Source organism: Bison bison, unplaced genomic scaffold (genome assembly GCF_000754665.1).
Source record: "Bison bison bison isolate TAMUID 2011002044 unplaced genomic scaffold, Bison_UMD1.0 scf7180017862695, whole genome shotgun sequence".
In the NCBI taxonomy this organism is placed as follows: domain Eukaryota; kingdom Metazoa; phylum Chordata; class Mammalia; order Artiodactyla; family Bovidae; genus Bison; species Bison bison.
The window spans coordinates 9,825-22,273 of record NW_011493267.1 but is presented as its reverse complement, the minus strand read 5'-3'; the positions used below and the strand labels follow the sequence as shown (position 1 = coordinate 22,273).

The 12,449-nt window shown below is 39.6% G+C and overlaps 1 protein-coding gene across 2 annotated transcripts in view; it reads left to right on the top strand.

The window, feature by feature from the left end:
• The window catches only part of LOC104983461 (zinc finger protein 160-like), a 26,123-nt gene extending 16,806 nt beyond the window's left edge, over positions 1 to 9,317 (top strand). The window contains exons 4-5 of one of the 2 annotated variants that reach the window (XM_010832898.1): positions 488 to 611; positions 4,854 to 9,317. In XM_010832898.1, the coding sequence (XP_010831200.1) occupies positions 488 to 611; positions 4,854 to 6,529 (1,800 nt within the window). In that variant the 3' untranslated portion in view covers positions 6,530 to 9,317. Of the gene's footprint in view, positions 1 to 484; positions 612 to 4,853 lie in introns of both variants that reach the window. The other variant, XM_010832897.1, reaches the window with a different exon arrangement.
• Positions 9,318 to 12,449: the final 3,132 nt, after the last annotated feature.

Sequence of the window (12,449 nt, the reverse complement as noted above, 5' to 3'; positions counted from 1 at the left end):
TAGCTCAACTGGAATTCCATCACCTCCACTAGCTTTGTTCGTAATGATGCTTTCTAAGGTCCACTTGACTTCACATTCCAGGATGTCTGGCTCTAGGTGAGTGATCACACCATCGTGATTATCTGGGTCGTGAAGATCTTTTTTGTACAGTTCTTCTGTGTATTCTTGCCATCTCTTCTTAATATCTTCTGCTTCTGTTAGGTCCATATAATTTCTGTTCTTTATCGAGCTCATCTTTGCATGAAATGTTCCTTTGGTATCTCTGATTTTCTTGAAGAGATCCCTAGTCTTTCCCATTCTGTTGTTTTCCTCTATTTCTTTGCATTGATCGCTAAAGAAGGCTTTCTTATCTCTTCTTTTGCTCTAAATACCTTTACATGAATCTGTCAGAATACACATTTCAACTGAATCAATTTCTTCTCATTTTGTATGAAGATAAGAGCTCTCCTTATGACCCCATTGATGATATGTGTTTTCATTTCAGCAGCAGATAACCGTCGAGGATGTGGCCATCAAATTCACTCCTGAGGAGTGGGAATGCCTGGCCCCTGCGCAGAGGACTTTGTACTGGGACGTGATGCTGGAGACCTACAGGAACCTGCTCTCTGTGGGTGAGGATCACTTCCCTCTCAAGTTGGGATCTGTCCTTGGGTATCTTTACATTTTCCCTCATATGCCTTTTTGGAGCCCCTACCTTGCTTGGCTGAGCTCGAAGCTCTATTGAATCAGAGGCCAAAAGCTTCATAATGTGGCATGAGGACTTTGAAATTGCCCTTTCCTCCTTTGATCTGCCCGTGTTATGATACCTCGAGGGTGCGTCCAGAGCTTGAAAATGCATAAAGCCTGTAGCAAACTTAAAACCTACACTTCCCTGTTTTGAAAATTTTATTTATTATTTTTTGGCTGTGCTGGGTCTTTCTTAGTTGCAGTGATCAGGGGCTACTCACCAGTTGCGGTGCTCGGGCTTCTCATTGTGGTGACTTCTCTTGCTGTGGTAGGCGGGCTCTAGGGCGCAGGGTCTCCGCAGTTGTGGTGCACGGGCTTAGTTGCTCTGCGGCATGTGGGATCTTCCTGAATGAAGAATTGAACCTGTGTCCCCTGCACTGGCAGGCAGATTCTTAACCACTGAGCCACCAGGGAAGTCCCACTTACCTTTTTACTACAAGCAAGATGTCTGCATATTACACTCTTCCCTGTGTATTCACTTGATCTTAGCCAAAAGGCTAAGAAGCGATTCCCCTGTGCATTCAGAAGGAGGCAAGCTGTGGATTGAAGTGTTTTCCACAACCGCCCCATATTGTCCTCACTCCTCAGCTGAACAAAGAGCTGGGGTTCTGGAAACAATATAGCATGTGATGTTTCTTTCTTGCAATTAGCAATAATTTCTTTTTCTGACCTGACTATTCTTATGTCCATTTTGGAGTAAAGAAAAGAGAGCACTGGACCCTGGAGAGGGAAGTGAAAATAGCAAAAAAGAAAAAGAAAAAAGGGAAAAACCACTAAAGGGGTGGAAAGTACCATGTGTAGACACAGGTCAGATCTCAGATGAACGGAGAAGAAACTGCACCATTAATAGTTTCAGGGAATCTCTCCCCAAGGGGAAGAGTTCTGTGGGAAAACAGTTTATTTTTTGGTAAACTCTCAGAGGAAATTGTTGTTCTCCCCATTGTTTCACTCCATTCTTTAGTATGTAAAATGTATCTCGTCCTCCTGTGGTGCCACAGCTCCTACAGAGACAAAGGCAAGGTCTTTATATGATCTACAACAGCCTGTCATTTGACTCCTGTCAGCTTTATCTCTTGACTTTGAGGAACGTGGGATGGGCTCTTTCAGAGGGGTCTCTTGCCCCTGCATCTCCACTTCTGTGTGTGCTTTCATTGGCTGCTCAGTTCTTGGTCCCTGCAAGTAAGAGCTGAACTGCTCTGTAGCACCACGCTCAGCACCTGTCCTAGTTCCATCCCTACTCACTCTTCTAGGAAGACGTAGTCAAGGAGGTAGGAAACCACTGGTGCTCTCTGATTCTATCTCTCACCCTAGAACCTGCACGGAGCTGTCTCAAGCCCTATCTGCCTGTTCAGATCCCTCAGCCCTTCCTTCTGGGATTGTTATGTAGGAGAACTGTAAAGACAGTAGACAGATCTTCTCTTTGATCCTAGGTCCTACATGGGGAGCATATGTCGGCCTTTGAGATTCTTAACTCAGTGTCTGTGAGGAGAGCGCACATCTCAAGATCCTGCAGGATCCTCCCCTCCTGTCTTGTATTTTCATCACTCTTCCACTGCTCTACCTGGTCTGGGAATGTAGACTTTTCCTGATTGCCTATTGTCTTAAGTTGCCTCTGATGATTGCCTTTGAAATACACATTCCTAGGATCTGAGATTTTATCCTATATTTTTTTGCTGTGATAATAACACTTTTAAGGGATAGACAACTTCTAGGGACTCTCCTTATGGAGTAGGGTTATTTGGTGACAGAAACTTCCCCCCCCACACACCCTGAGACTTTTTTTTTAATTGAAGTATAGTTGATATACAGTGTTGTATTGTCTTCTGATGTAAAGCAAGGTAATTTAGTTATACATATGTATACATTCTTTTTTTTATTGTGTTTATCACAGGATATTGAATATAGTTCCCTGTGCTGTACAGTAAGACCTTGTTCTTTATCTGTCCTATATATAATAGCTTGCATCTGCTATTTGCAAACCCCCAACCTGTCCCTATGCATGCACACTTGGCCACCAGAAGTCTCTTCTGTATGCCTGTGAGTCTGTTTCTGTTTCATAGATAAGTTCATTTGTGCTGCATTTCAGATAGGACATACAAGTGATATCATATGATATTTGTCTTTCTCCTTCTGACTTATTTTGCTTAGTATGATAATCTCTAGGTCCATCCATGGTGCTGCAAATGGTACTATTTCATTCTTTTTTATGGATGAGTAATATTCCAGTGTTTGTGTGTGTATGTGTGTGTGTGTGTGTGTGTATTTATATGTGTAGACACACAACATCTTTATCCATTCATGTGTTGATGGTCATTTAGATTGTTTGTATGTCTGGCTATTTATAATAATAAATAGTGCTGCTGTGAACATAGGGGTACATGTATATTGAAAAGAGTCTTTTTACTTATTTTTCATTTAAAAATTTTTTTATTTTTGCCACATCTCAGAACTTGTGGGAACTCACTTTCCTGACCAGGGATCAAACCCAGGCCATAGCAGTGACAGTGCCAAATCCTAAACACTAGACCACCAGGGACTCCCAGCATCAAGCTCTTGCTTCTTTCACTTTCTTTGTAATTCTGGGTTATGTACATAGCCTTCTAAGTCTTGTGCCCTCATTTGAAAAATAATGGTAGTTTACCTCAGGCTTTTAAAACAAATATGTACTGTTAGATAGCTTATATATAATAATATTGCATATTTTATAGAAAAGCTCTAAGTTACTGTTGTTTAATGATATATATCTACTTTGTCATGTTTTGTTATGCTATATCCCTTTGTGTGCATTATAGTTTATATGCTCTTATTTTGCAGTTTGTCCTCAACAATGTAGTCTGTGACCTTAGTTAATATACATTTTAGGCACACACTTCATACTACATATCTGGGGACAATAAGCTGGAGAATTAAAGGGCACTGCATAGATAAGAAATTGCTCTGCTTGGTTATTATATAATGGCAATCATGAAATCATGTGACTTTTGTCTTCTTTCTTCAGGTTCTGTTCTTTTGTTGTTCATTCACAAAGTCATGTCCAACCCTTTGCGACCCCCATGAACTGTAGCATGCCAGCTTCCTCTGTCTTTCATATCTTCCAGTTTGCTCAAATTCATGTCCACTGAGTCGGTGATGCTATCTAACCATCTCATCCTCTGCCACCCCCTTCTCCTTTTGCCTTCCATCTTTCTCATAATGTTATATATTTTCCTGACCTAATATTTTAGAAGTCAGTTATGTCAATACCTTTTACAGTTTTCATATTGTGTGCCCTTTCCAGGGTGAAATTCTCTTCTTTATTCTTAAGGAAGAATGTTTAGAATTCCATAGAATATAATGTTGTACAACATGTTTACTTATTACTGGTTGTTTTACTACAATAGTAAAGGGTTGCTTTACTAGAATAGAAAGGGTTACTAGAATAATGTGTTTATTAATTTTTATTGTGATTTACAGTTGATGGTCTTTCAGAACATATTATGCAATATAACTGACATTTACTTGTTAATGTTATAAAATGCCTGTTTTTCATGGATATTGATGCTTTTATAACAGGTAATTCAGGAAAATACTTCATTTTTTAAATATCCCTAGTAAATTCTTTATTTTCTCAGTGCTGTATTTGTTTTGCAATTCTAAACTGCCATTTATTTAGGTTACTTGTTAGATAAGCTTGTTTTGGATTATTTACCATTATATTACTTATTTTAAGTATTAATTTATATACAGTAATGATGTAGATACTGTATGTAGATTATGTATAATAAGTATGTGGAAAATATGTCTAATATGTTTCTCGTCAGTTACAGTCAGTATGTATATGCTTTGGGTTCATGGTCATGAGATTAGCCACTTTTTAAGAGCTAACATAAGTTTACACAACCTGAGTGTTTTTGTCCTACAGTGTCTGAAATGAGGCTATGCTAAAATCAGTTTGAATTTCATGTGAACATACTTTATTTATTAAAGAATCCTATTTCTTTACTGTTTCTCAAAATTTGAAGATCATGGTTGGGAAGTTTCATAACTACATTCAGTGTAAGTGTTATTTTTGGTATAATATGTTTTCAACATAAAATATTTATGAATTATAATTAATAACATACCTATGATTTTTTTGTATTTTGTAGATATCTCTCCCATACATATTATCAAGAAATTACAATCAAAGGAGAACACTAACTCAACAGATACATTCCAAACAGTGATTTTGGGAAGACATGAAAGCCATGGAGTCCAAGATTTTTACTTAAGGGAAATACGAGGCAATACGCTTGAGTTTGAGTGTCAGTGGAAAGATGATGAAAGAAATTACAAAGGAGTGCTTGTAATCCATAATGAAAAGCTCACTGATAGAAAAGATCAACGTGGTAGAAGCAATGCAGGAAACAATGCAATTGAAAATAAACTTGCGTTAAGCTTTCAGGATGAATTGCAGATATTTCGAATGGAAAGGAAAATTTTTGAATGTAATCAAGTTGAGAATGTTATCAACAATAGTTCCTCAATTTCAGCTCTCCAAAGAATTCCTCCGAGTGTTCAAACCAACACTTCTAACATGTATGGGAATAATTTTATCCATTCTTCAATACTGACAAAAGACCGTAAAGCGCATAGGGAAAAACCTTACAGGTGTAATGACTGTGACAAAACCTTTACTCATGTCTCACACCTCACTAAACATCAGGTAGTCCATACAGGAGAGAGGCCATACAAATGTGATACATGTGGCAAGGACTTCAGTCAGAGTTCGAACCTTGCAACTCATCAGAGAATTCATACTGGAGAGAAACCTTACAAATGTAATGAGTGTGGCAAGGATTTTAATAGAAAATCAAACCTTGAAACTCATCAGAGAATTCATACTGGAGAGAAACCATACAAATGTAATGTGTGTGGCAAAGCCTTTAGGGTGTGTTCAAGCCTCAGGAGCCATCAAGTAATCCATACTGGAGAGAAGGATTACCATTGTAGTAAATGCAACAAGGCTTTTTCCCGTAATTCCAAGCTTCTAAAACATCAAAGAATTCATACTCGAGGGCAGCCCTACAAATGTGATGCATGTGACAAAGCCTTTATTTTGCGTTCAAGCCTAATCAACCATCAGGTAGTCCATACTAGAGGGAAGTCTTACCCATGTAATGAATGTGGCAAGACGTTCATCAAACGTTCACACCTTAGGCTTCATGAGAGAATTCATACTGGAGAGAAGCCATACAAGTGTACTGAATGTGGCAAGGGCTTCAGGCAATGGTCTGATATCAGAATTCACCTAAGAATTCATGCTGGAGAGAAACCTTTCAAATGTAGCAAGTGTGGCAAATCCTTTACTCGGAGTTCACACCTCACTAGACATCAAATCATCCATACTGGAGAGAAACCATATAAATGTGAGGTCTGTGACAAGTTCTTCAGTCGCAATTCACATCTTGCAGGTCATTGGAGAATTCATACCGGGGAAAAACCTTACAAATGTAATGAGTGTGGGAAAGCCTTTAGTGATCGTTCAAGCCTAACTTACCATCAGGTAATTCATACTGGAGAGAAGTCTTACAAATGTAATGAATGTGGCAAAGCTTTTATTAAGCCTTCATATCTTAGGCATCATGAGAGGATTCATACTGGAGAGAGGCCATACAAGTGTACTGAATGTGGCAAGGCTTTTATCAAGCTTTCGCATCTTAGGTATCATGAGAGGATTCATACTGGAGAGAAACCATACAAGTGTACTGAATGTGGCAAGGCCTTTCAGCAATGGTCTGACATCACTATTCACCAAAGAATTCATGCTGGAGATAAATCATAGAAACGTAGTAAGTGTAGTGTAGCAAATCCTTTAGCCTTTGAAGCCTCAGTAAATACCAGGTGACCCATACTGGAAAGAGACTTTACAAACAATGAATGTGGCAAGGCTTTTTAGCAGGTGTTCACACTTTAGGCTTCATGAGAGGATTCATACTGGATAGAAATCATACCAATGTATTGAGTATGGCACAGCCTTTAGACAATAGTCCTACCTCAGGATTCACCAAAGAATTCACTCTGGAGAGAAACTTTACCAATTCCATGAGTGTGGGAAAACTTTTGCTCAGGGTTTACACCTCCCTAATCATCAATAATCCATAATCCATACAGGCTTGCAGATGTACTGAGTTTTGCAAGGCTTTTAGCTATTGCCTTAAACTCCAGGTTCACCAAGTAGTCCATACAAAACAAATGTAATGAATGTGGCAAAGTTTCAAATTATTGCTCACTTTTCACTAAATAAAGGGATCTGTATTCTGGAGTGAAAGCATACAAGTGTAGTGTGTGATAAGGATTTTACCCATATAGTAAACATTGGGGGACGATATAGGGTTGACACCTTCAAAATACAATAAACATGGTAAAGACTTTCCCTTGAATTCAAATATTATGCAACAATAGAGTCTATATTGGAGAGAAATCACTAAACTTTAGAATATACATCCTTGAGAGAAGCCACAAAAAAATAATGTGCATGCTAGTTACAGTTCACAATGGTGGAGTAGAAAGACAAGTGTTCATCTTCTCCTGAAAGAGCACCAAAATCGCAACTAGCTGTTGAACAGCCATCAGCAGGAGGACATTGGTCCAAAGACCAAGAAGCCACAATAAGATGGTAGGAGGGGCGCAAACACTATAAAATTAAATCCCATACTGGCTGGGTGGGTGACGTACAAACTGGAGAACAATAATACCAAAGAAGTTCTCCCACTGTAGGGAAAGTTCTGAGCCCCACCTCAGGCTTCCCAGCCTGGGGCTCTAACAAAGGAACTGGGAATACCCAGGGAATCTGACTTTGAAGGCCAGCAAGATTTGATTATAGAACTTCCACAGGACTGGGGGAAACAGATTCCACTCTTGGAGGGCACAAACAAAATCTTGGCATGCACCAAGACCCAAGGGAAAGGAGCAGTGACCCCCACAGGAGACTGAACCAGACCTACCTTCTAGTGTTGGAGGGTCTTCTCTGGAGGCATGGGTCAGAAATGGCTTGCCATGGGGGCAGGGGCACTGACAGTAGCAGCCTGGGAAGGTCCCCCTTGGTGTTAGTCCTCTTGGAGGCCACCATTAACCTGACCATAAACCCCAGAGCTGGGTTGCCTCAGGCCAAACAACCAACAGGGAGGGAGCACAACCCCACCCACCCATCAGCAGATAATTGGATTAAAGTTTTACTTGGTGAGGCCCTGCCCACCAGAGTGGGACCCAGTTTTTCCCACCCAGTCGCTCCCATCAAGAATCTTACACAAGCCTTTAGCTTCATCTACCAGAGGGCATATAGAAGAAACAAGAAGAACCACAATTCCACAGCAGCTAGAACAAAAGCCACATTACTCTAAGTTAATTAGGGTGAAGAAGAAGAATTATATCACAGATGAAGGGACAAGGTAAAACCCCCAAAAAACAACTAAATGAAGTGGAGATAGGCAACCTTCCAGATTATTCATGATTCAGAATAATCATGAAGATGATCCAGGATCTCAGAAATAGACTGGAGAAGATGCAAAAAACTGTTTGCCAAAGACCTAGAAGAACTAAAGAATAAACCAACAGAGATGAACAATACAGTAGAAAGAATCAATAGCAGAATAACTGAGGCAGAAGAATGGATAAATGACCTGGAAGACAGAATGGTGGAAATCACTTCTGCAGAACAGAATATAGGGGGGAAAGGAATTGAAAAAAAAAAAAAAAAGCCTAAGACCTCTGGGACAACATTAAATGCATTAACATTTGCATGATATGGGTTCCCAGAAGAAGAGAGAGAGAGAAAGGACCAGAGAAAATATTTGAAGAGATAATAACTGAAAACTTCCCTAACATGGCAAAGAATATAGTCAGCTTACCAGGAAGTTCAGAGTCCCAGGCAAGATAAATCTAAGAAGGAAAACACTGAGACACATAGTAATCAAACTGCAAAAATTAAGACAAAATATTAAAAGCAACAAGGGGAAAATGACAACATAAATGGGAGCTCCCATAAGGTTAAAAACTTGATTTCTCAACAGAAATTATATAAGCCAGAAGGGAATGGCACTATATATTTAAAGTGATGAAAAGGAAGAACCTACAAACCAAGAATACTCTAACCAACAAGACTCATTCAGATATGATGGAGAAAGCAAAAGCTTTCCAGACAAGCAAAGGTTAAGAGAATTCAGCATCATCAAACCACTTTTACAATAAATGTTAAAGGAACTTCTCTAGGAAGGAAACACAGGAGAAAGAAAAGACCTACACAAAATAAACCCAAAACAATTAAGAAAATGGTAATAGTACCATACATATCAATAATTACCTTAAATGTAAATTGATTAAATGCACCAACCAAAAGACAGACTGGCTGGACCAATAAAAACATGTGCATGTATGCACTTTGGCTTACCACATCACTCTCCTTAATCCCCCAAATTGTAGGTAATTATTTTATATTGTTAGGTTAATCATGTTCCTATTATGGCTTGCGATTATAATTATTTTTGAATCTTGGATGCTATTGATTGTGAAAACTGATAAACATCTTTTACTATTGTGATTATGTAACTGTTATTCACTTAATACCATTGTATCATGATTGGTCAACAGAAAATAATAGAATTCTATATCACCAAAATTGCCATTTAATGGAAAAACCTGTAATCACTTTTTAAAATCCAGATGCATAACAGAATTATCTTGGAATTTTTTTGAAAAATACAAATGCCCAGGTATTGCTTTTTTTCTCCAAAGCTCCAGATGTATTTTTTTTTCTAAAGCACTTTTTTTAAAATTTTTATTTTATTTTTAAACTTTACAATGTTGTATTAGTTTTGCCAAATATCGAAATGAATCTGCCACAAGTATACCTGTGTTCCCCATCCTGAACTCTCCTCCCTCCTCCCTCCCCATACCCTCCCTCTGGGTCGTCCCAGTGCACCAGCCCCAAGCATCCAGTATCGTGCATCGAACCTGGACTGGTGACTCATTTCATACATGATATTATACATGTTTCAGTGCCATTCTCCAGATGTATTTCTAATGAACAGCCATGTTTAAAAATGACTCTATGGCAAAAAAAGGGTGCAACACTAGTGGTTTTACCCAAAGATGAAAACTGGAGCATCAGAGGATTTATATTTGAGAGCACCCTTACAACTGTAATGAATGTTGTAAAGCTTCAAATGTCCGTGCCTTTGGCATAATGAGAGAATTAATGCAGGACAGAAAATACACAGATATACTTAATGTGAAAATACCTTTAAGAAACAGTGTGTCCTCAGGATGCACCAAATAATTCATATTGGGGAGAATATTTTAAAAAGTATGTGGTAAATTTCTTAACCAGTTTTCCCAATGGACCACATTTCAGAGGAAACTATACTGGGAATAACTAAGTCTTCAGTTTTTTTGAGATTCGTCTGAGATACTATATACTGCAGAATAATTCAAAGTCAAAATATGTTAAAACTCATGACACAATTATCCTGGGAACAAGGACTTGTGTGGAAATGTTTCATTATCTCCAGTGTGTATTTAAATAATTAAATTTTCTTGAAAAGACTACTTTGACTTTAAACTTGAAGTTTGAAATCTTTTGATCTTATTCATTCAATACAGGCCTTTCACAATGGTCTTGTTACAAAAATCACAAGTCGTGTGCCCAACGTACAGTGAAACTCATCAATACTAAACATAAAGAGTTTGGACCAGAGAAAGGTTTATTACAAATTCGTACAAGGAGATGGGTGGCTCATGCCCTAAGAACCCCAGAGTTACTGAAAGCTTTCAGCAGGTCCCTTTAAAGCAAAAGGTGAGGGATGGGCATGGTTAGTTGTTGGAGACTTCTCAGTGTCAGAGCCTTTGTTCTTGAGGTCCGGTCATGGTCAGGTAACGATGTTCCTGTACCTCTCTACCAGATGAATGTTATTCTCTGTCCTGAACAGAAAGGACAAAGTCCCAATGCACAACTTTCACTCTTCAAGGTCCCAGTCCTGACCAAGTGGAGGCACATCTCAGTTGGCAGTTCCTTCAGGGCCATGTTCCCTCATCCTTCCCAGCTGTCATCCCTTAGGTAGCCAGCATCCAACCCAACTGGCCCTCAGTCTCCTCAGGCCACCCAAAGGAGGAGACCAGGTCTCACAGACTGACCCGTGCAGACGGCCACTGCTATTAGGTCGCAGAGACAGGAATGGAGGAGAGGTTCATCCACCTCACTTCAACTGACTCCAGCTCCAATTCCACTGTATTCATGTACCACATTTTCTTTATCCATTCATCTGTTGATGGACATCTGGGTTGCTTTCATGTCCCAGCTATTGTGTAGCATCTCTTTACCACCAGGTGTGCATGCCTCTTTACGTTCACAGGCAGAACAAGATACGATTATTTTGCTTCCCCCAAAGATACAGACTATTATGAACAGTAGTGTTAATCCACTTCTCTTAAGGCCAGTTCCGGGAACTGCCCTAGGCACAGACTCGGTACTGGCTCAAGATGAAGCACTTTATGGCATGGGTGCAGTCGGGTCATCATGCAGTTGGCCTTTTCCCTCTGGTGGCAGTTACGTATCTGTAAAACTCAGAAATGTAGGACTTCCCTTGTGGTCCAGAGGTTAGGAATTTAATTTCCCTTCCAATGCAGGGGACATAGGTTCCAGCCCTGATCATGAAACTGAGATCCCACATGCCACACGACAACTAAACTGGCATGCCAAAACAAAAGATCCCACATGCCACACCAAAGATACCATGTGCCACAACTGAGACCCAATGCAGTCAAATAAATATTTTTTAAAAGAACTCAGAAATGTGCATCAGATACTGTCTGTGGTTCCTTTGTCCTATTTATTAGATGCTTGAGTCTTTCTTTTGTGCCTCAGGGAAGTCTGGGAGACTTCAGCTTTTTTATCAACAAGAGACAGAAGAGAAAGACAAATCTAGGGTTTCATTTATCTGTGGAATCTAAACAAAGGGTACAAATGAACTTACTACAAAACCAGAATAGAGGTATAGACATACAAAACAAACATGGTTATCAGGGAGTGAGGTGTGGAGGGATAAACTGGGAGATTGGGATTGACACATACATACTAGTATATATAAAGTAGATAACAGTGACCTACTGTATAGGACAGTAAATTCTACTCAATACTCTCTAATGAGCTATGGGGGGAGGAATCTAACAAAGTGTGGGATGTGTGAAACATTGAATTTGTTGTACGCCTGAAACTAACACAATATTGTGAATCAACTATACTCCAGTAAAAATGTTTAGAAAAGAGAAGACATGGAGGGGCCTTTGTACTTGGGGGTGGGGTGGGGATGAGTGCAGGGTTCTGCTGGGTTCCAAGAAGATTCAGTCTTTTAAGGGGTCGGGATAAATGACAATCGAGGGACTCCCATACATATATATGTATTCATTCTTCCCCCAAACTCCTGACCCATCCAGGCCCACATGACATTGAGTAGAGTTCCCTGTGCTATACAGTGAGATGTTTCTGTTTTGTAAATGAGTTCATTGGTGTCATTTTTTCAGATTCCACGTATCAGTTCAGTTCAATCGCTCAGTCGTGTCCAACTCTTTGTGACCCCATGGACTGCAGCATGCCAGGCTTCCCTGTCCATCACCAACTCCCAGAGCTTACTCAAACTCATGTCCATCAAGTCGGTGATGCCATCCAACCATCTCATCCTCTGTCGTCCCCTTCTCCTCTTGCCTTCAAT